Source organism: Thalassophryne amazonica, chromosome 17 (genome assembly GCF_902500255.1).
Source record: "Thalassophryne amazonica chromosome 17, fThaAma1.1, whole genome shotgun sequence".
In the NCBI taxonomy this organism is placed as follows: domain Eukaryota; kingdom Metazoa; phylum Chordata; class Actinopteri; order Batrachoidiformes; family Batrachoididae; genus Thalassophryne; species Thalassophryne amazonica.
In genome coordinates this window covers 68,456,759-68,478,115 of record NC_047119.1, presented here as the reverse complement: position 1 = coordinate 68,478,115, position 21,357 = coordinate 68,456,759, and the positions used below count along the sequence as shown (strand labels likewise).

Here is a 21,357-nt window from a genome sequence, read left to right as displayed (position 1 = left end):
GGTGTCTATTTACTTTTGACATGTCTCTGTACAGCTGGTGATGAAAGACTTGGGTGTTAACGTCATGTTAAAGTCAGAACAAGAAGCTGCACTGAAAGAGATCTATTGAGGACAAAGAGACACATTCTGTGTGTTGTCGCAGAAAATGAGAGCGGCACTCTGAGCCGGGTGGCGAAAGTAGTCCGGCGAGCTCGATCTGTGGGCGCGAACTATCCCACAATTCCAAAATAGTAGAGATGTCGTTCCAATGAGAGAGACACTCTGAGCAGGGTGCATCCATGGAAATATAGACCTGGAATGGACGTCACATGACTAGCGGCGTGCGCCCATAGGGCCATTACTATGGGTGGAGAGAGACCTTGAACCAGTTATGGCACCTGATAAACACAAGTGAAATGAGAGGAAAAAAGGCAGCCAGTGCTTCACCATCAACTGCACTAAAATGAACAATAGCCTTAATGTAGAGTACGAGTAGTTATGTAAAACAAATGTCTATTTTAAAGTCATTATGTCACAATTTAATATTGATATACTGAGACTATAACTCAACGCCATAAGTTCTTTTCATTAAGCTGAGTTCACATGCATACAAATAAGGGAACAAAATGTTTAAATTTATATATATATATATATACATGCAGTTGTTGTTTAATATGATATGTACATGGTGGTCACAGGCGGCATTTAAATTTAACAGTGTGGTTGGAGGGGATGGAGGAGGTACTTTTTACCCTGACTGAGGGTCAAAAGTCATAAATTCTGAATGGCTTTAAATCTACTTGTAATAAAATGTTAGTAAAAATCATATATATGTTTTTGTCATTAAAAGACCTTCAATAATATTACAGTTGAAAAAGCAGCAAGTTAAATGACCACAATGGCAAGGCTTACTTCAGATTTATATTTTAATACATAAGGATTTTTTTATCGAGGCATGAATGGGTTCATTAGAGCTTTTAATCAGCTTGAATACAACTTACAAGGCGTCATTTCTAAAAAATCCATCGAGAATTATGATGACAGGAAAAAACCATCACAGTAAGTGAACAGAATGGCATATTTTCTCCAAATTTCTAAACTTTACATAAAACATTTTTTTTCTACCCAGGCATGTATGGGTTCATTGGAAAGAGCAGTTAAAGGGCTTTAAAACAAGCCTACTTTTATTAAAATCTGTTAACAAATAGCAACAATAGAGCGAGAAAAGCAGCACAGTTTGTCATAATTTCCCCAAATTTCTGCATTTTACACAAAGGTTTTTTTTCACCTACACACGCATAGGTTCATTAGAAAGAGCTTTCAAAGGGCTTTAAAACAAGCCTGCATTTATTAAAATCCATTAAGTAATATCGACTCTCGTGCAAAAAAAGCGGTCAGTTTATTGATGATCTGCGCATCTCCACCCTCAGTAATGGCGCCGCCCTGTGGTTACCGACGGTAATAGATTGAGTCGTGCACGTCCTTTCCATAAGTGTATGGAAAGGACGGTGACAGATAAGGTCATTTCATAAAAGTAACAGAGTTTATATCCTTGTGGATTTTACACACCAGCTTAGATTTCACTTTTTGGAGAGACAAGAAAAATCATTTAAAGTCATTAACAAAACCTACAAAGGAGGGCTTAATGTTTCTCCATAACAACAGTGAATATAATATTTACCCATGAGTATGACAATATTTACCACATCAGAAATAGAAGACTTTAGGTTGTCCATATAAAAAAGAATGTGAGAGATGACAAAAGGTAACATATCAACTATTTTCACAGATAACCCTCACTGATATCCAGCCAAAACTTCCTAGATACAGGGCATAAATAAAACATGTTCTAAGGTTTCCTCAGCTACATTACAGAAAGCACAAGGCTCTTCTTCAAACCCAAATCTTCTTTTAAGGAAATCAGCAACTGGATAGATTTTATTTATTATTTTGAGTTTCTTTTACCTTAGGTGAAACAGGCCACTTCACAAATTTTGTGTGAGCCTTTTCCATAACTGACAAGGACACTTCATCAGTTGTTCTGAACAAGGTTCCGTTGAAGTTATGGAATAGCTCTACTTTAAAGGCCACACTAACAAATCTGTTATCACACTTCTGATTGTTTATGTGAATTTCATCTATGATTAACTGAGGTAAATGAGATCTAGCATTAGAATTCTTCTTAATATTTTGTATCAGTCTAATCAAAGGCAGGGGGATAGCCTTGCAGATTTTGTTATATTCATATTGAGACCATTTTAACTTATATTTAGATGAAAAGACACTATAATTCAAAAATTCACCATCCCCATCCATTATATTGGTAACAAACCAAATGTCTCTCTCATACCGATCCTTCTTAAAAAGTGATTTTCTATTGATGTTAATAACTCTGTTATTCCATAAGGTTGCTCCGTGAGGCAAAATAGTATGGGTAAATATCATTTTCCAAAAGTGAAGAATCTGTTTATGAAATTTTGAAAGTTTCAAAGGAATCTTACTGATATCAAAATCACATACTGATATCAGAACCACATAGAATCAGACTGGGCCAAAAAGGTTTTAATCCATTGAACCTTCAGAGTTCCAACCATTGTTTCAAAATCTTGAGCTCTGATACCACCTTCTTTATACTCTTTAATAAGCTGTGATCTTTTAATGTAATGTGTTTTATTCTTCCACAGAAACGGAAAAATAATAGAGTTGGCTTTTTTAATATTGTTGGGAGAAATATAAAGTGAATGACAAGGGTAGATGAAATTTGAAATGCCATCTGCTTTGGAAAGAGTCACTCTGCCAAAAATGGTTAGGTCTCTGGATAACCAGCAGCTAAATTTTCTTTTCATACCTGATATTCGGACAGAGATATTGGTGTCCTCTCTTCTGAGTATGTTTTTGGTCATTGTTAGTCCAAGGTATTTAACTTCAGATTCGACTCTAATTGAAGCAATAGAAGAATCTGTGCATGTATGTAAAGGAAGCAATTCACACTTTTTAGTATTAAGGACTAGCCCTGATGGATTAGAAAAAATATTAATTAGGTTTAAAGCTTTTTCAACCATACATTTATCTTTGAGGAAGATGCTGTATCATCAGCAAACTGGCTAATTTTGAATTCTTTGTCAAAAATCATAATACCAATTAAATCCTGACTATTATTAATGAGCAGTGCTAATAGCTGAGTAGTCAAAATAAATAATTTAGGAGAGATAGGGCATCCTTGACAGATGCCCCGCAACACCTTAAACTTCGGAGTCATTCCTGGATTCAGGGCAACAGAACTGTATATATCAGTATAGAAAATCTGTACTATATTGCAGAAACTTTCTCCAAAACCTAGGAAATTAAGTGCTTTTAACAGGAAGGAATGCTCAACTGTATTTCCATATTTCCATGTGTGCATCAGACGCAGTGACAAACCGGAAGTTGCTTGACAAAATGGATCCGCCCACCCTGACTTCCTGAATAAGGTTAACAGGTGCATATTGCCACCTTGTGGTCAGTAGAAATAACATTAACTTCGAACCCATAACTGAGAACCCATTTTAACCCTTGAACTAAATGTGAACATCATTAACTACTGCAGCAATGAAATAAAGATACAACAGGCTTTTCAATGTTAAAAATATTCTCTAAATCCGCACTATGGATCAGATCAGATGCACATCAAACTTAGTCTGTTCATTGAGAGTGCCAGTTTGCACCTCATTGTCACAAATGAGTGACTGAGGCACTTCTGATTGAGATATAATGTCCACCAAATGGGCTTTTCAATATTAAATACAAATGTCCACAAAATCCACAATCTGGATCAGATCCAGATCAAACTTTGTCAGGTGATACTGCGTGTCAGTCTGCACCTCACTTTAAAACGAGTGATTCTGGCATGTGTGATTAAGATGTTGTTGTTGTCCTTTCAGCTGCTCCGTTTTTGTTTGCGGTGTTGCCACAGTGGATACAGTCAGATATGCATTGGTATTTGGCACAAGTTTCACACCGGATGCCGTCTTCCTGACACAACTCCAGTTTTACCCGGAGAAACACAGAGAGGCGCTGGTGTTGCGAAGAGGTCTCCCATCCAAGTACTAACCAGATGCTGCACTGCTTAGCTTCTGAGATGTGATGGGATCATCCTGACACAGAGCAGACCGGCCGCTCTGTCTGACCTGGACTTTCAATCGAAGCAGGAGGTAATAATTAAAGGAAGACCAACACCGAAGTTTGCTTCAGACGATGTGACAGAAGACCCACTCTTTTCAGACGGAGTGGTACACTCATACACTTGACCTTGTTCAAGTAGTCTTTGATTAAGATATAATGTAAAATATACATTAAATAGTGTTTCAATGTTAATTTTAAATGGCCTCAAAATCTGTAATCTGGATCAGATTAGTCCATGAGCCAAGCAGGTTTTTGGTACCATTTAAGGGAAAAAAAACAACACTTAGAATCCAGCCTCAGTGTATCAAGGCCGACACAAAAATGTATGATAGCCATCTCAGGGTGGTAGCTGTAGCCAGGTAGGGATCAGTGAAGAATTACACAGATGTCAAAGTTTAAAAATGCTCCAATCATGTTGAAAACTATATCACATTATTTGTCTGATCACAATGATTCCAAAAATGTATAGTTTGGACAATCTATGATGGAATGTTCTGGAGTTATGGGGTAAAAATGGCAAAAATGGTGACAAAGGTCAATTTTAGTTTGTACAGGGGTCAAATATTAAAGTTGCTTCAATTTCACTAAAAAAACAAAACAAAAATGCAAATTATTGTTTGGGTTAATAGTGTTCTAAAAAGGAATAGTTTGCACCATCTGTCATGCTTAGTTATCATGTTCCAGGGTAACATATGTCACATGTCATAGAATCCAATGGATGTTGACCTTGTTTGACCTTTACTTGTTTGAACTTTACTTATAATTAAACGCAGTCAAAACTATTCCATTTAATGATCCTTTTATTTCAACCAATAATTTGCATCATTTTTTTTACTGAAATTGGAGCAACTTTAACTTTTTGACAAACTAAAATTAACCTGTCACCATTTTTGCTGTTTTTACCCCATAACTCCAGAACATTCCGTCATAGATTGTCCAAACTATACATTTTTGGAATCATTGTGATCAGACAAATAATGTGATATAGTTTTCAACATGATTGGAGCATTTTTAAAGTTTGACTTCTGTGTAATTCTTCATTGACCCCTACCTGGCTACAGCTGCCACCCTGGGATGGATATCATACATTTTTGTGTCGGCCTTGATACACTGAGGCTGGATTCTATGTGTTATTTTTTCCCCTTAAGTGGTACCGACCGATTAGGTCAAAATTCATGACTGGCTCATGTACTATTATACAAATCACACACACACACACGTGTGTTTAAAAAAACTGATGTGGGGAAACTCTGCAGTGATGTTCAGAAGCAGAAATCACATAAAGCAGCTGAGAACTCTGAACTTTAACAGGCTGTGATTTTCCAAAGAGATTTATTTTAAATGGCTTAATGTAGTTGTTTTATGTTCAAGCACAAAACATGACTTAGGAAAAGAAAAACAGATTAAATGAACTCTAGTCAGAATAAAAATACAAGCTGCTGTTTTTTGTTAATTTTCAAAGTTATTAGGCTGCAGCTCTGCGTTTCATTTATTTCAAAGTAACTTACCTCTTATTATTTTCAAAAATCCTGACAGTCAAATCAGTCTGCTTTGTTCAGTTTTTCCTGCATGTTTATGTATTTTTTCCTTCTTTATAAGAGTTTAGTGTTTGTGTTTGTTCTACAAAGTTTGAAAAAACAATAAAATGTTAACACTTTTCTTTATAGCAGTTCTGTAATTTCAGATATGCAAATGAAAACAACCACAAATCAGAAACAAGTTGGGACTGTATGTAAAATGAAGATAAAAATAAAAATGTTGCACTATTCCCAGTTTCTCCACTCAAACCCACAGAAGCCAAAATTTCTTCCAGAGTTGTGTCTTGGTGGCTTCCCTCACTTGTCTTCTTCCAACATGGACATTTAGTTTTTGAGAACTGCCTCCCTGTCACAGATTTACCATAAAGTACCACACTGTTTGTATTTCTGAATGATTGACATAAATGAAGTCTAAGAAATATTCAGTGAGTTGGAAATGTTCATGTTTTCATCCTCTGATATTTCTCAAGAAAACTCGCTGTAAAAATTATTCATTAATTCTTACATTGAGAATAAACTGCCCTGTCCCAACCTTTTTTTTCTTGGAAAATGCTTCAGGACTTAAATGTAGTAATGGATATATATTAACTAAAAATAACGAAAAATAAAACTGATCACACAAAACATGAAATATGTTGGTTTCATACAGTCTGCAGTTACAGAAATAGAAGACAAAGTAAATGTCAGGATCATTACGTGTCCAACACCACCACATTTTGAAAAACTATAAGACCACAGGCCGTGCATTATTTATGTTTTGTGTCTTTTAGTGTAGTTTTTTTGCCTACACTAAAAGACTCCCTGTGCCTCCCTATATTACCAGGAGTGGGACAGGACAAGAATTTATTTTTTTACTCTGGCCTGGGATTGGGATTGGACAGGAATTTTTCTGTGGGAATAAGATGGGACAAGAGTGAAAATCTACTCCCGTGTCACCCTCAAATGAGATCAAAAGACTCATAACCTTTAGACTCACCGTGTGGAATGGGCGGAGTTTATTTTATTTATTATTTTTAAATAAATGAAATAAATAATAACAAAATAACCTTTAGACTCACCGTGTGGAATGGGCGGAGTTTATTTTATTTATTATTTTTAAATAAATGAAATAAATAATAACAAAATAACCTTTAGACTCACCGTGTGGAATGGGCGGAGTTTATTTTATTTATTATTTTTAAATAAATGAAATAAATAATAACAAAATAACCTTTAGACTCACCGTGTGGAATGGGCGGAGTTTATTTTATTTATTATTTTTAAATAAATGAAATAAATAATAACAAAATAACCTTTAGACTCACCGTGTGGAATGGGCGGAGTTTATTTTATTTATTATTTTTAAATAAATGAAATAAATAATAACAAATAACCTTTAGACTCACCGTGTGGAATGGGCGGAGTTTATTTTATTTATTATTTTTAAATAAATGAAATAAATAATAACAAAATAACCTTTAGACTCACCGTGTGGAATGGGCGGAGTTTATTTTATTTATTATTTTTAAATAAATAAAATAAATAATAACAAAATAACCTTTAGACTCACCGTGTGGAATGGGCGGAGTTTATTTTATTTATTATTTTTAAATAAATAAAATAAATAATAACAAAATAACCTTTAGACTCACCGTGTGGAATGGGCGGAGTTTATTTTATTTATTATTTTTAAATAAATAAAATAAATAATAACAAAATAACCTTTAGACTCACCGTGTGGAATGGGCGGAGTTTATTTTATTTATTATTTTTAAATAAATAAAATAAATAATAACAAAATAACCTTTAAATTCACCGTGTGGAATGGGCGGAGTTTATTTTATTTATTAATTTTAAATAAAAAAAATAAATAATAACAAAATATCCTTTAAATTCACCGTGTGGAATGGGCGGAGTTTATTTTATTTATTAATTTTAAATAAATAAAATAAATAATAACAAAATAACCTTTAGACTCACCGTGTGGAATGGGTGGAGTTTATTTTATTTATTAATTTTAAATAAATAAAATAAATAATAACAAAATAACCTTTAAATTCACCGTGTGGAATGGGCGGAGTTTATTTTATTTATTAATTTTAAATAAATAAAATAAATAATAACAAAATAACCTTTAGACTCACCGTGTGGAATGGGTGGAGTTTATTTTATTTATTAATTTTAAATAAATAAAATAAATAATAACAAAATAACCTTTAGACTCACCGTGTGGAATGGGCGGAGTTTATTTTATTTATTAATTTTAAATAAATAAAATAAATAATAACAAAATAACCTTTAGACTCACCGTGTGGAATGGGCGGAGTTTATTTTATTTATTAATTTTAAATAAATAAAATAAATAATAACAAAATAACCTTTAAATTCACCGTGTGGAATGGGCGGAGTTTATTTTATTTATTAATTTTAAATAAATAAATAAATAATAACAAAATAACCTTTAGACTCACCGTGTGGAATGGGCGGAGTTTATTTTATTTATTAATTTTAAATAAATAAAATAAATAATAACAAAATAACCTTTAGACTCACCGTGTGGAATGGGCGGAGTTTATTTTATTTATTAATTTTAAATAAATAAAATAAATAATAAAATAACCTTTAGACTCACCGTGTGGAATGGGCGGAGTTTATTTTATTTATTAATTTTAAATAAATAAAATAAATAATAACAAAATAACCTTTAAATTCACCGTGTGGAATGGGCGGAGTTTATTTTATTTATTAATTTTAAATAAATAAAATAAATAATAACAAAATAACCTTTAGACTCACCGTGTGGAATGGGCGGAGTTTATTTTATTTATTAATTTTAAATAAATAAAATAAATAATAACAAAATAACCTTTAGACTCACCGTGTGGAATGGGCGGAGTTTATTTTATTTATTAATTTTAAATAAATAAAATAAATAATAAAATAACCTTTAGACTCACCGTGTGGAATGGGCGGAGTTTATTTTATTTATTAATTTTAAATAAATAAAATAAATAATAACAAAATAACCTTTAGACTCACCGTGTGGAATGGGCGGAGTCTGTGGACAGATTACCGAGGTTCACTCAGACGTCATGGCTGCTTACATAGTTGCTGTGTTCGCGTCACACGAAGTCTACAATGCTGTAGGTGATTGGTGGATAAAGGAACAAATCTAATAATTGTGTGTGCAGTGTAGTTTGTCTACATTCTTAAGAGCTCAGAAAAAAGAGGAACTATGTCTGAAAATGGTCAATAAAAATGAAAAGCTACAATCCAAACAACAAGCACACATTGATTATTGCAAAATTGATTTTATTTTTATTTTGTTGATTTTATTTTCCCAGTTGTCCAGTTCATTCTCACATTTTTAGTTATTTCACCACAATCTTTGCTGAAAAGAAACAAATGAGAGCACAACTACACCAGCAACATAAACACAAGAACATCTCGTCTGGCAGCTCCTCAGTGGTCATGACTGCTGTGCTCTCCTGAACCACTGAGGGTCCATCTTCACTGTGCCGAACTGGACCTGAACGTGCTCAGAAACCTGAACGTTTTGTGCACATTGAGGGGACATTCTACTAACTACTACTGCTATAATTGATTGATAAGGCTGGTAAATTACCGGTTGTTTGTTGTTGTAAATTTAAATAAAGTGATTCTTCTATTTTCCTTTCTTAACACTTATACGAGGTCTATTAGAAAAGTATCCGACCTTATTATTTTTTTAAAAAACCATATGGATTTGAATCACGTGCGATTACATCAGCCAACCTTGAACCCTCGTGGGCATGCAAGAGTTTTTTCACGCCTGTCGGTGACATCATTTGCCTGTGAGCACGCCTTGTGGAAGGAGTGGTCCAGCCCCCTCGTCGGATTTTCATTGTCTGAGAATTTGCTGAGAGACTGGCGCTGTGCTTGATCAAAATTTTTTCAAAAACTGTGAGGCACATCCGAGTGGACACCATTCGAGAAATTCAGCTGGTTTTCGGTGAAAATTTTAAAGGCTGATGAGAGATTTTGGATTGTTTCTATCGTTGTAAGGACTTCCCATGGAGCGGGACGTCGCGCAGCGCTCCATGGTGACGTCGTCATCCTGTTTCAAGCTGAAAACCTCCAAATTTAAGCCTCTGTTGACCCAGGACATCGTGAGAGAACTTTGAAATTTGATCTGTTTTTGACAGTTATGAATTTTTCAACATTCATTCAACATTAAAGGATAGGGATTGTTTCCCAGATTTTTCCTGACTTGACCTTTGACCTATGACCTTGAAAATTCAATCAGTTCTTGTCTATGAGGATATGAATCTTCAGTAAAAAGTTCATAATATATGAAAAAATGTGGGCTAAAGTTCGTTTACAAACAAACAGACAAAAAAACAAACTTGGAGGAGGTTATGAAAACATAACCTCCTCCAACGTTGTTGGTGGGGTCAGTGTGGTCTGGACTCTGGAGGAGGGTCGTGGGCTCCATGTTTCCAGCTGGACAGAACACCTGCACCGTGATCCAGATACACCATGACTGTGGAGAGATTTCTACATTCACTTCCTGTCACATTTAGTGTCTGGATTAAAAATAATCTGTCAAATATTCAGATAATCTCAACCATTATAAAGAGTAGATGCCGCATCGACCGCTACTGCCTATTGGTGCTGATGAGCCGTTGGGCTGCCATCTTGCACCGTTCATCCGACCCGCTCCACTCAGTGCTGTTTGGCAGCACAGTGCGTTTAATCCACTGGAGCTCTCTGAATACTAAACTGATTTTTACAAGGTTTTTTTTCTGCAGACGTCACACATGGAACTACGATACAGTACAATACACACACACTAATATATGATAGAGAAGCAGATAGTGGCATCAAAGTCAACTATTTTAGTCATTTGAAGAGACAATATATGATGAGTCTCTCTCTGTGTGTGTTTATATATATATATATATATATATATATATATATATATATAAAATCAAACCTTCACTGTGCCCTGTGATAGAATCACTACGGTGACCTCTCCAACATGGCGTTCACATTTCTGGCACCTCAGCAGCCAATGTGGCGTTGACTCTTTATAATTTCTATGATCACAACAGTTTGACTAAAATGTCACATTTCTGCAGAAGTGATAAAGTTGTTTATCTGCAGAAATAATAAAGAACAAAAACTGACAGCAGATTAAAACTTTGGCTTTAATGTTTCTATTTACAGATGGACTTTATTCACACAGATTGTAGATGCGCAAAATACAGATGCTCCTTTTTGTGTGTTTTTCTTTGTCATTCATGCAGTAAAAATATATTTTACCAATATTACAGTTCCACAGATCAGACAGCAGTTTAAATGTAAATTCAAATTTTACATAAAGCAAACTCCAAGGAAATAAAATAAAAACAGGAAATCTGACGTCTCACATCAATGTGTAAAAGATGGAGATAAAATATTTAAGTGACAGAATTTAATCCATCATCTGTGAAATGACCTCAGTTTATTTGAGCTCACAGATCTTAGCAGAAGATCCAAAGTAAAAAAACAAAATCCATCATGCAGTGGCTGAGTGAACGTGGTCTGGACTCTGTGGAGGAGAGTCATGGTGTCAGAGACGCTGTAGAAGGACAGAACACCTGCACCATGATCCAGATATACTCCAACTGTGGACGACCGAGGACCAGAAACTGGAGTTTCAATATTGTTATGAAGGAAGGAATAACCATCAAAGTAACAATATAAAGCCCAAGACTTGTCATTGAGTCCAAATATACATTCCTCTCTGCTCCCTGTTCTTTTAATGTTCTTGTATGTGACTGAAACACAAACTCCAACTCTGCTCCACTTCACCTCCCAGTAACAACGTCCAGTCAGACTCTCTGCACTCAGGACCTGGAACTCATCAGTGAATCTGTCTGGATGATCAGAATAAAACTGATTCTGATTCACTTTTGTTGCTTTTCTGTTTCCTTCAGATAAAATCAGATGTTTGTTTGCTGAATTTGGATCCAGCGTGATTTTACGTGAATATTTTAAGAATTCAGTTCTGGTTTTTGGTTCTGGTTGTGGCAGTAAAACGTCCACTTCACTGATGGTCTGTGAGATTTTCATCCATTCATCACTCAGAATGTTGTGTAGTTCCTCTCTGACCTTTGACACGGCCGCCGTCACATCCTCAAAGTGCTTCAGAGGACGGATTCTGATGCTGGACGAGTCTGTAGACTGACTGAGACGTGGCACTGAGGGGTAATTTTGTAGAAACTGGATGTGATCCTGTGTGTGTGAGAGCTGATCCAGATCAGCATCTTTGCTCCTCAGATCAGTGATCTCCTGCTCCAGCTTCTCCTGAAGCTCTTTGACTCGACTCACTTCAGTTTTCTGCTGGGATCTGATCTGCTGCTTCACATCAGAGCTTCTCTTCTCAATCAGACGGATCATCTGACTGAAGGTCTCCTGACTGTCCTCCACTGCTTTATCAGTGCCTCAATATGAAGCCTCAATATGAAGGTCTGTCTGCACTGAGGACAGCTGGGAACTATCTTCTGATCCTCTTCATCCCAGAAACTTTGGATACAGGTCCTACAGTAGTTGTGTCCACATGGAATAGAAACCGGATCCTTCAGGAGATCCAGACAGATCGAACAGCAGAACTTCTTTCTGTCTACTTCAATTTGTTGCTGTGCCATTTCAGCTCTGTGTCAGCTCTCAACTTTCACATTCTCTGAACAGGAACTTTATTCTGAGCTCTGACGTCAGACAGCACTGATCTTTCCTGTTTGTTCACTTTCTGATCTCCAGTGTCTTGTCAGACAGTTACAGTTCTGTGAGAGAAGAAATAAAAAACATGCTCAGACAAGCTGACAGAAGGTATATTCAGAGCATGTGACCTTTCATTTTTGTTTTGGTCAGCAGTCATTTCTTTTCAGAGAGTTCTTTTCAGAGATCCTTGATCCCACCCTTGATTTGTTGATGGGCTCCCACAACTTTAAAGGCCCCTTCACACATAGTGTGAAGTTTGGTCCAAAACAGCAAAACAGCACAAAATAGATCAAATTAGCAGACCACGAAACATCGTACCGACAGGCGGCCGTGCATGATCCCGGTGCAAGGATTCGTGCACACGACGGTGTCTTTTGAGCAGGAACACAGTACGAGGTGCACCACATCGTGGCGCTGATGTGGAATAAATAAAACATAAAAATCAGCTGGTACCTGTGGAACCACATCACGCCACTGATGTGGAACTTTACCACTGAGCTACCGTCACTGGCCTGTAAACGGTGCAGCGAAAATTCCTGAAATCAACAAAGGAATGGACGTATTTAAAAAAAAATAAAACTATACACTATAAAAACACAGCATTTTATACTGAATCCCTCTTATCAAGCGGGAAATACAAATATGATCCATCTGTTCCTCTGTAGATGACTCATGGTCACAGACATACAGTCATGAAATGACATGAATGAGAAGCAGTTTGCTCTTGTAATGTCCACATCTGTTGGCGCATGTCCAGCCGGCCCGAGCACGTGTCCTGTCTGACACCATCTTGAGGACGGTGCACCAGAACCGACACTGCGTCATATGGAACAGAGCTCATGTGGGTGACGTGAAAGTCAGATCGCCCGTTGTGTGTTCTGATCTGACGGTCCTTTTCAGCCTGATGGCAGCCTGACAATGGGACGCACACTGCAGTTCACAGCATATATCACCACAGCGATATGTGTTTTTATTTATGTCCACATGTCCTCATGATGACAGCAAACAGACACATGTGCGTCACAGTGGGCAGTTGTTAGTCTATGGCTGTCCAAACATAGTACATGTTGTTCAGATGGGATGTCCAGAATGACAGATCTCCGCAGCTGCTTCAGTGGGCGGTAGACACTGACATTTTTTCGGGAATCCCACAGGTCACGGGATTCCTGTGGGATTCCCACGGGATGGGAGTCAACTTTGCTATTTATTATGTGATTCGGATGGTACAGGATTAAAACTTAGTGGGAGTGGACAGGAGCGGGAATGAAGATTTTAGGCAGCGAGCCGTCCTGCCGTCATTCAGGTGATCAATTTTCAAAAAGACGCCAAAAGAACAGCGACCAGCTTTGCTTAAAGCCTTTTAAAATTAGGACTGTGTTCGATCACTGCAGCCGTGTGTGTGTGTGTGTGTGTGTGTGTGTGTGTGTGTGTGTGTGTGTGTGTGTGTGTGTGTGTGTGTGTGTGTGTGTGTGTGTGTGTGTGTGTGTGTGAGAGAGAGAGAGTCGGCTCACTGTGGGGGGGTATGAGTGGCTTTAGTCAGTGCACAGAGAGTGCGCACGCTGAGCACAGAATGAAGCAACACATTAAGAGAAAACAAACAAAAATGTGGCACTGCCTTTATTTTTCCTTGGACTGTTCTGAAGGTCTGTCCTGTTCACACCGTGTGCACGTGTCGGTGACAGTTATACTGAAATTATGAGATGAAATAAAAGGCCAAATTTCCTTAAAAAATTAGAATATAGGAATGAACATTATAAAAATGACACGTGTGTTTTTTTTAAAACCTGATGTGGAGAAACTTTGCAGTGACGTTCAGAAGCAGAAATCACATCAAGCAGCTAGAACTCTGAACTTTAACAGACTGTTATTTTCCAAAGAGATTTATTTTAAATGGCTTAATGTAGTTGTTTTGTGTTCAAGCACAAAATGTGACTGAGGAGGAGAAAAAAAAGATTAAATAAACTCTAGTCAGAATAAAAATACAAGCTGATGATTTTTATTTTCAAAGTTATTAGGCTGCAGATCTGCGTTTCAAGTAACTTACCTCTTATTATTTTCAAAAATCATGAGTCAAATCAATCTGCATTGTTCAGTTTTTCATACACATTTGTGTATTTTTCCTTTTTCATAAGAGTTTAGTGTTTTCGTGTTTGTTCTACGAAGATTGAAAAAACAATAAAATGTTAACACTTTTCTTGATAGCAGTTCTGTAATTACAGAAATGCAAATGAAAACAACCACAAATCAGAAACACGTTGGGACTGTATGTAAAATGAAGATAAAAATAAAAATGTTGCACTATTCCCAGTTTCTCCACTCAAACCCACAGAACTCAAAAGTTCTTCCAGAGTTGTGTCTTGGTGGCTTCCCTCACTTGTCTCCTTCCAACATGGACATTTAGTTTTTGAGAACTGCCTCTCTGACACAGATTTACCATAAAGTACCAGACTGTTTGTATTTCTGAATGATTGATATAAATGAAGTCTTAGAAATATTCAATCCAGAATTTTAAGTGACATGTCAGAGATGAAAACATGAACTTTGCTCATGTTTTCATCCTCTGATATTTCTCAAGAAAACTGGCTGTAAAAATTATTCATTAATTATTACACTTAGAATAAACTGCCCTGTCCCAACCTTTATTTCTTGGAAAATGCTGCAGGCCTTAAATGTAGGAATGGATATATATTAACAAAAAATAAAAATAAAATTGATCACACAAAACATGAAACATGTTGGTTTCATACAGTCTGCAGTTACAGATATAGAAGACAAAGTAAATGTCAGGATCATTACGTGTCCAACACCACATTTTGAAAAACTGTAAGACCACAGGCCGTGCATTATTTATGTTTTGTGTTTTTTAGTAAAGTTTCTTTATTTGGATTTAGGCAATAAGTGCATCCTTATATTACCACAGATGAACTGTTCGTGTTGCCATATCTTCTGAAATAAAACTGCGGAACACAAAGTAATCAAAAGAAGAATGGGGAGAAGATCAAATCAAATTCAGTGTATTGCCTAAAAACTAAAACAAGGAAAAAAATGGAAGCGGTACAGGAGTCATTCTGAATGGGAGTGGGAGTCATTTTACCAGGAATGGGACAGGACAAGATTTTTTTTTTTTTTTTTTTTTACTCTGGCTCAGGATTGGGATGGGACAGGAGTGAAAATCTACTCCCGTGTCACCCTCTAGTGGGTGGACACATCTCCTCTCAGCTCAGCACGAACACCAAAACCACACTCGTGGGGAACTTAGACAAATTTCATTGCCAGCACGACAGTGATTGTCTGCAGACTGTTGTCATGCCAAGAGTGTGCATGGCCACACATTTTCTAAGTGCCAAACGAGCGGTGTTAGATGTTCGTGTGTGTCAGCTGGACAAAGAGGGATCGATGGGTTTGCACAGTGCGCAGTCTTTCACCCGCTGGTGTGCGCAAACAGTTGTAGCAACAGGTGTACGACGCGTTTGAAGCAGGACGATTTTATACATTTTTCACATGATTCCTGCTTCATGCGCCTTTTGTGCGCACGTCGACCAAACTTCGCACGATGTGTGAAGGGGCCCTAAGCATTTTTTATTTGCCTCTCACATGCCTGGAAAGTCCTCACCATGTCATTTATGTCTTCAGAATTTTTTTCAGTAAATATTTCTGGGGAGCATTAGCATAGCTAAAAGCTAGCTGACAATAGAATCCCTTAATTCAGAGAGTAGCGCCAACTGAGAACATGGCGTTATTTTTGGCCAATTGTGCTGAACTACTAAACCAACCTTTTATGTTTTTAAATTTTTTTTAATCAGTTAACCACATACAGCAACAAATTCAGGTACAGGTACTATCAAAATAAATATAAAAATATTTAAGATATCAAATTGATTTATTTAAATTTGAATATCAAATGATTTATTTAATTGAATTAAAGCCTGAGTTATGCTTCTGCAGCTCTGTTAACTCTGTGTCATGACGCCAACGTAAGTGACAGTTTTAAAGTGCTCCGTCGCTGGATTATGCATTATTCTGGATTAATTTGTCCCTCAGCAAGCTCTTCTTTCTACAGTTATCACCTCCAATTCAGAGGTAAGGCGTACAATTTACTCTTTTACCAACTCAGTGTTGTAAATTTGCATACATTTCTGATCTATTTGTAATCAGCATGTGAACGGAAAAAGTGAAAGCAGAAAAGTGTCAAATCACAGTCTTTTGTGGTGTCTGATTTAACAGGTACACATCCAGACTGCAGGTCCATGTCTAAGCAAGGTTTGAAAAAAAAAAAGGTCGGGCTTTTAACCCTAACCCTAACCCACTTTACTCGAATTAGTGAATGTCAGCGCTGAACTTTAATTTTGTTCCTCTGTTACTGTGCACGTCCAGACTGCTCTGTCCGGTTCATGTGAGGGGATTTTAATGGAAATCTGTTGTGATCGGACAGGACATTTTATCCGATGAGAACGAAAATCCGTTATACAAAATCTGTTATATATACAGTGTTTATTACATGGAAAACCATACAAAAACATCTGGTTAATACAATGTCAGTTTAGACAAGTTTTACTGTACATGGGACTGCACACTAAATTTACCTCTCAAAACTTTGATGATGAAGTCGCTTCCATCCCACACTGTTGACTTTATTTTCCCAAATTTTGCTTCTGTTCAGATCTGAATGGAATCTATACATCTTGAACCCCTTGATGTGTCTGTCTGTGCATCCAAATGCACAACAACCCCACATTTTCAACAAATAAATGAACAAATTAGCTGGATTTACATGCAGACAGCTGAACAGCGAACACTATTTTGACCCCAAGATGGCACCACGAGTCACATGACTGGGTCTTTTTCAGCTCGTCATGTCACTGCTCTCTGAATAAAGGGACTCTAGTTGACAGTAGGGCTGCACAATATGGCCAAGTTATTTTATCTCAATACTGAAGCCAAATATTGTACAAACCCAATTCCAGTGAAGTTGGGACATTGTGTAAAATGTAAATAAAAAGTGAATACAATGATTTGCAAATCCTCTTCAACCTATATTGAATTGAATACACCACGAAAACAAGATATTTAATGTTCAAACTGATAAACTTTATTGTTTTTGTGCAAATATCTGCTAATTTTGAAATGGATGCCTGCAACATGTTTCAAAAAAGCTGGGACAGTGGTACATTTACCACTGTGTTACATCACCTTTCCTTCTAACAACACTCAATAAGTGTTTGGGAACTGAGGACACTAATTGCAAGCTCACACTCAAACAGGAAGTACCGAATTCTCAGTCACAGTGAAACAGGAAATGTCCAATGTTGAACACTTCCTGGCATGGGTGGAGCTAGAGCAGAGGCCGCAGTTTCACTGGACTCCCCTGAAATCTGATTGGACACAGATGACTGACATGTCACAGCACCACACGTCTGGTTGAAAGACCTGCATTTTACAATCAGTGAGTCACATTGACTGCTCGGTTCCTCCTGTCCAGTAGTTGGTGCTGTGTACCACAAAAAGTTCTAATCCACCTTAGTAGAAGAATAAAAATGTGTTTCAGAGTTGAACTTAACACGTCTTTTGAACTATGGACTTGTTATCACACCAAACTTGTATTGGTGTGTAAACAACTGTATTTTATGTCAGAAATGAGGTCCAGGTTGTTAAAAGCAGCATTTCTCCTTTAATTCAGGTTGCCTTATATACACGTTTAAGCTAACAGACAGCAGGTGGTTCATGCTCTGTTGGCTTATTAGTGCAGCAGATAACTGAAACAATCCTTCAAATGGTGATACAAGTATCAAATTCAGCACAAATACAGCTGGAGCAAAATTAATGGAGCAACTTTAACTTTTGACCCTTGTGTAATTCTTCAATAGACCCCTACCTGGCTGCCTGTTGAAAATTCAAGCGGCCAATCATTTAAAAAAAAAAAAGAGTTCAGGTCTATGGATTATTTGTGTTAAATTTGATGCTTGTATCACCATTTGCAGGAGTCCACTCTAAATATTCTCTTATCTGCTGCACTAATATGAGATGTAAGATGCTGTTCCTCAGTGTTTCGCAATTGCCCTCAAAAGTATTGAAACACTTGGTATTTTTATTCCATTTCAAGTACATTTTTTTTTTGTAAAATTATCTTCCATAACTCAAACTGAAAGCAAATCTCAACAACTTGATATAAATTAATTAAAAATATAAAATCCAGCTTCCTGATGAAGTGGTGTAGAGGAGGATTTTCTTAAAAAGAAGACCTGAAAGTTTAACTACAATTTGGCAGAAAGTACATTTGAGATGAAAGCCTAGATTTGATGTTTTGGTGAAAGAAACTTTTGTATTTCTTCATAGTAAGTCCCTTCAGCTGCTCCCTTGTTTGCGCTCGGGGTCGCGACAGCAAATGCAAGGCTGATCTGCATGTTGAATTAGCACAGGTTTTACATCAGATGCCCTTCCTGACGCAACTCCACATTACATGGAGAAATGTGGCAGGGGTGGGATTTGAACCCGGAACCTTCTGCACTGAAACCAAGCGCATTAACCACTTGGCCACATTTCTTCATAATTGATGTAAATAAAGTCCAAGACATATTCAGTGACTTAAATGTTCATGTTTCTATCCCCTGACTTGTGTAAAGGAAACTGGAAATAAAACTGATTATTATTTAAAGGTTTTATCAAGTGTTAGAGATATGCTTTCAGTTTCAGTTTGAGGAAGATCATTTTAGAAATACTATATTTTTTTGTACTTCTTGTATATATATATATATATATATATATATATATATATATATATATATATATATATATATATATATATATATATATATATATATATATATATATATATATATATATAAGTAAGTAAATTTTATTTATATAGCACCTTTCACAGACAAGAGCCACAAGGTGCTTCACAACATAAAAGCAGAGTACACCACACAAAACATCAGACAATGGCCGAGACATAAAAACATAAAACCATCAACATGTCTATTAGACCCCATTCCTACCAGGCTGCTCAAGGAAGCCCTACCATTATTTAATGCTTTGATCTTAAATATGATCAATCTATCTTTGTTAGTTGGCTATGTACCACAGGCTTTTAAGGTGGCAGTAATTAAACCATTACTTAAAAAGCCATCACTTGACCCAGCTATCTTAGCTAATTATAGGCCAATCTCCAACCTTCCTTTTCTCTCAAAAATTCTTGAAAGGGTAGTTGTAAAACAGCTAACTGATCATCTGCAGAGGAATGGTCTATTTGAAGAGTTTCAGTCAGGGTTTAGAATTCATCATAGTACAGAAACAGCATTAGTGAAGGTTACAAATGATCTTCTTATGGCTTCGGACAGTGGACTCATCTCTGTGCTTGTTCTGTTAGACCTCAGTGCTGCTTTTGATACTGTTGACCATAAAATTTTATTACAGAGATTAGAGCATGCCATAGGTATTAAAGGCACTGCGCTGCGGTGGTTTGAATCATATTTATCTAATAGATTACAATTTGTTCATGTAAATGGGGAATCTTCTTTACAGACTAAAGTTAATTATGGAGTTCCACAAGGTTCTGTGCTAGGACCAATTTTATTCACTTTATACATGCTTCCCCTAGGCAGTATTATTAGACGGTATTGCTTAAATTTTCATTGTTACGCAGATGATACCCAGCTTTATCTATCCATGAAGCCAGAGGACACACACCAATTAGCTAAACTGCAGGATTGTCTTACAGACATAAAGACATGGATGACCTCTAATTTCCTGCTTTTAAACTCAGATAAAACTGAAGTTATTGTACTTGGCCCCACAAATCTTAGAAACATGGTGTCTAACCAGATCCTTACTCTGGATGGCATTACCCTGACCTCTAGTAATACTGTGAGAAATCTTGGAGTCATTTTTGATCAGGATATGTCATTCAAAGCGCATATTAAACAAATATGTAGGACTGCTTTTTTGCATTTACGCAATATCTCTAAAATCAGAAAGGTCTTGTCTCAGAGTGATGCTGAAAAACTAATTCATGCATTTATTTCCTCTAGGCTGGACTATTGTAATTCATTATTATCAGGTTGTCCTAAAAGTTCCCTAAAAAGCCTTCAGTTAATTCAAAATGCTGCAGCTAGAGTACTGACGGGGACTAGAAGGAGAGAGCATATCTCACCCATATTGGCCTCTCTTCATTGGCTTCCTGTTAATTCTAGAATAGAATTTAAAATTCTTCTTCTTACTTATAAGGTTTTGAATAATCAGGTCCCATCTTATCTTAGGGACCTCGTAGTACCATATCACCCCAATAGAGCGCTTCGCTCTCAGACTGCAGGCTTACTTGTAGTTCCTAGGGTTTGTAAGAGTAGAATGGGAGGCAGAGCCTTCAGCTTTCAGGCTCCTCTCCTGTGGAACCAGCTCCCAATTCAGATCAGGGAGACAGACACCCTCTCTACTTTTAAGATTAGGCTTAAAACTTTCCTTTTTGCTAAAGCTTATAGTTAGGGCTGGATCAGGTGACCCTGAACCATCCCTTAGTTATGCTGCTATAGACGTAGACTGCTGGGGGGTTCCCATGATGCACTGTTTCTTTCTCTTTTTGCTCTGTATGTACCACTCTGCATTTAATCATTAGTGATCGATCTCTGCTCCCCTCCACAGCATGTCTTTTTCCTGGTTCTCTCCCTCAGCCCCAACCAGTCCCAGCAGAAGACTGCCCCTCCCTGAGCCTGGTTCTGCTGGAGGTTTCTTCCTGTTAAAAGGGAGTTTTTCCTTCCCACTGTAGCCAAGTGCTTGCTCACAGGGGGTCGTTTTGACCGTTGGGGTTTTACATAATTATTGTATGGCTTTGCCTTACAATATAAAGCGCCTTGGGGCAACTGTTTGTTGTGATTTGGCGCTATACAAAAAAATTGATTGATTGATTGATTGATTGATAAAACATAACATAGGATCACAGAGCAGCCTAAAAGCTAAGCAAAAG

At 36.8% G+C, this 21,357-nt stretch overlaps 1 protein-coding gene across 1 annotated transcript; it reads right to left on the bottom strand.

Moving 5' to 3' along the window:
- Nucleotides 1–11,127: 11,127 nt before the first annotated feature.
- LOC117529135 (tripartite motif-containing protein 16-like) lies at nt 11,128–12,328 on the bottom strand. The gene is given in 3 exon segments (XM_034191834.1): nt 11,128–11,184; nt 11,187–12,124; nt 12,226–12,328. Coding segments are annotated over 3 exon segments (1,083 nt in total). The 3' UTR covers nt 11,128–11,142.
- Nucleotides 12,329–21,357: the final 9,029 nt, after the last annotated feature.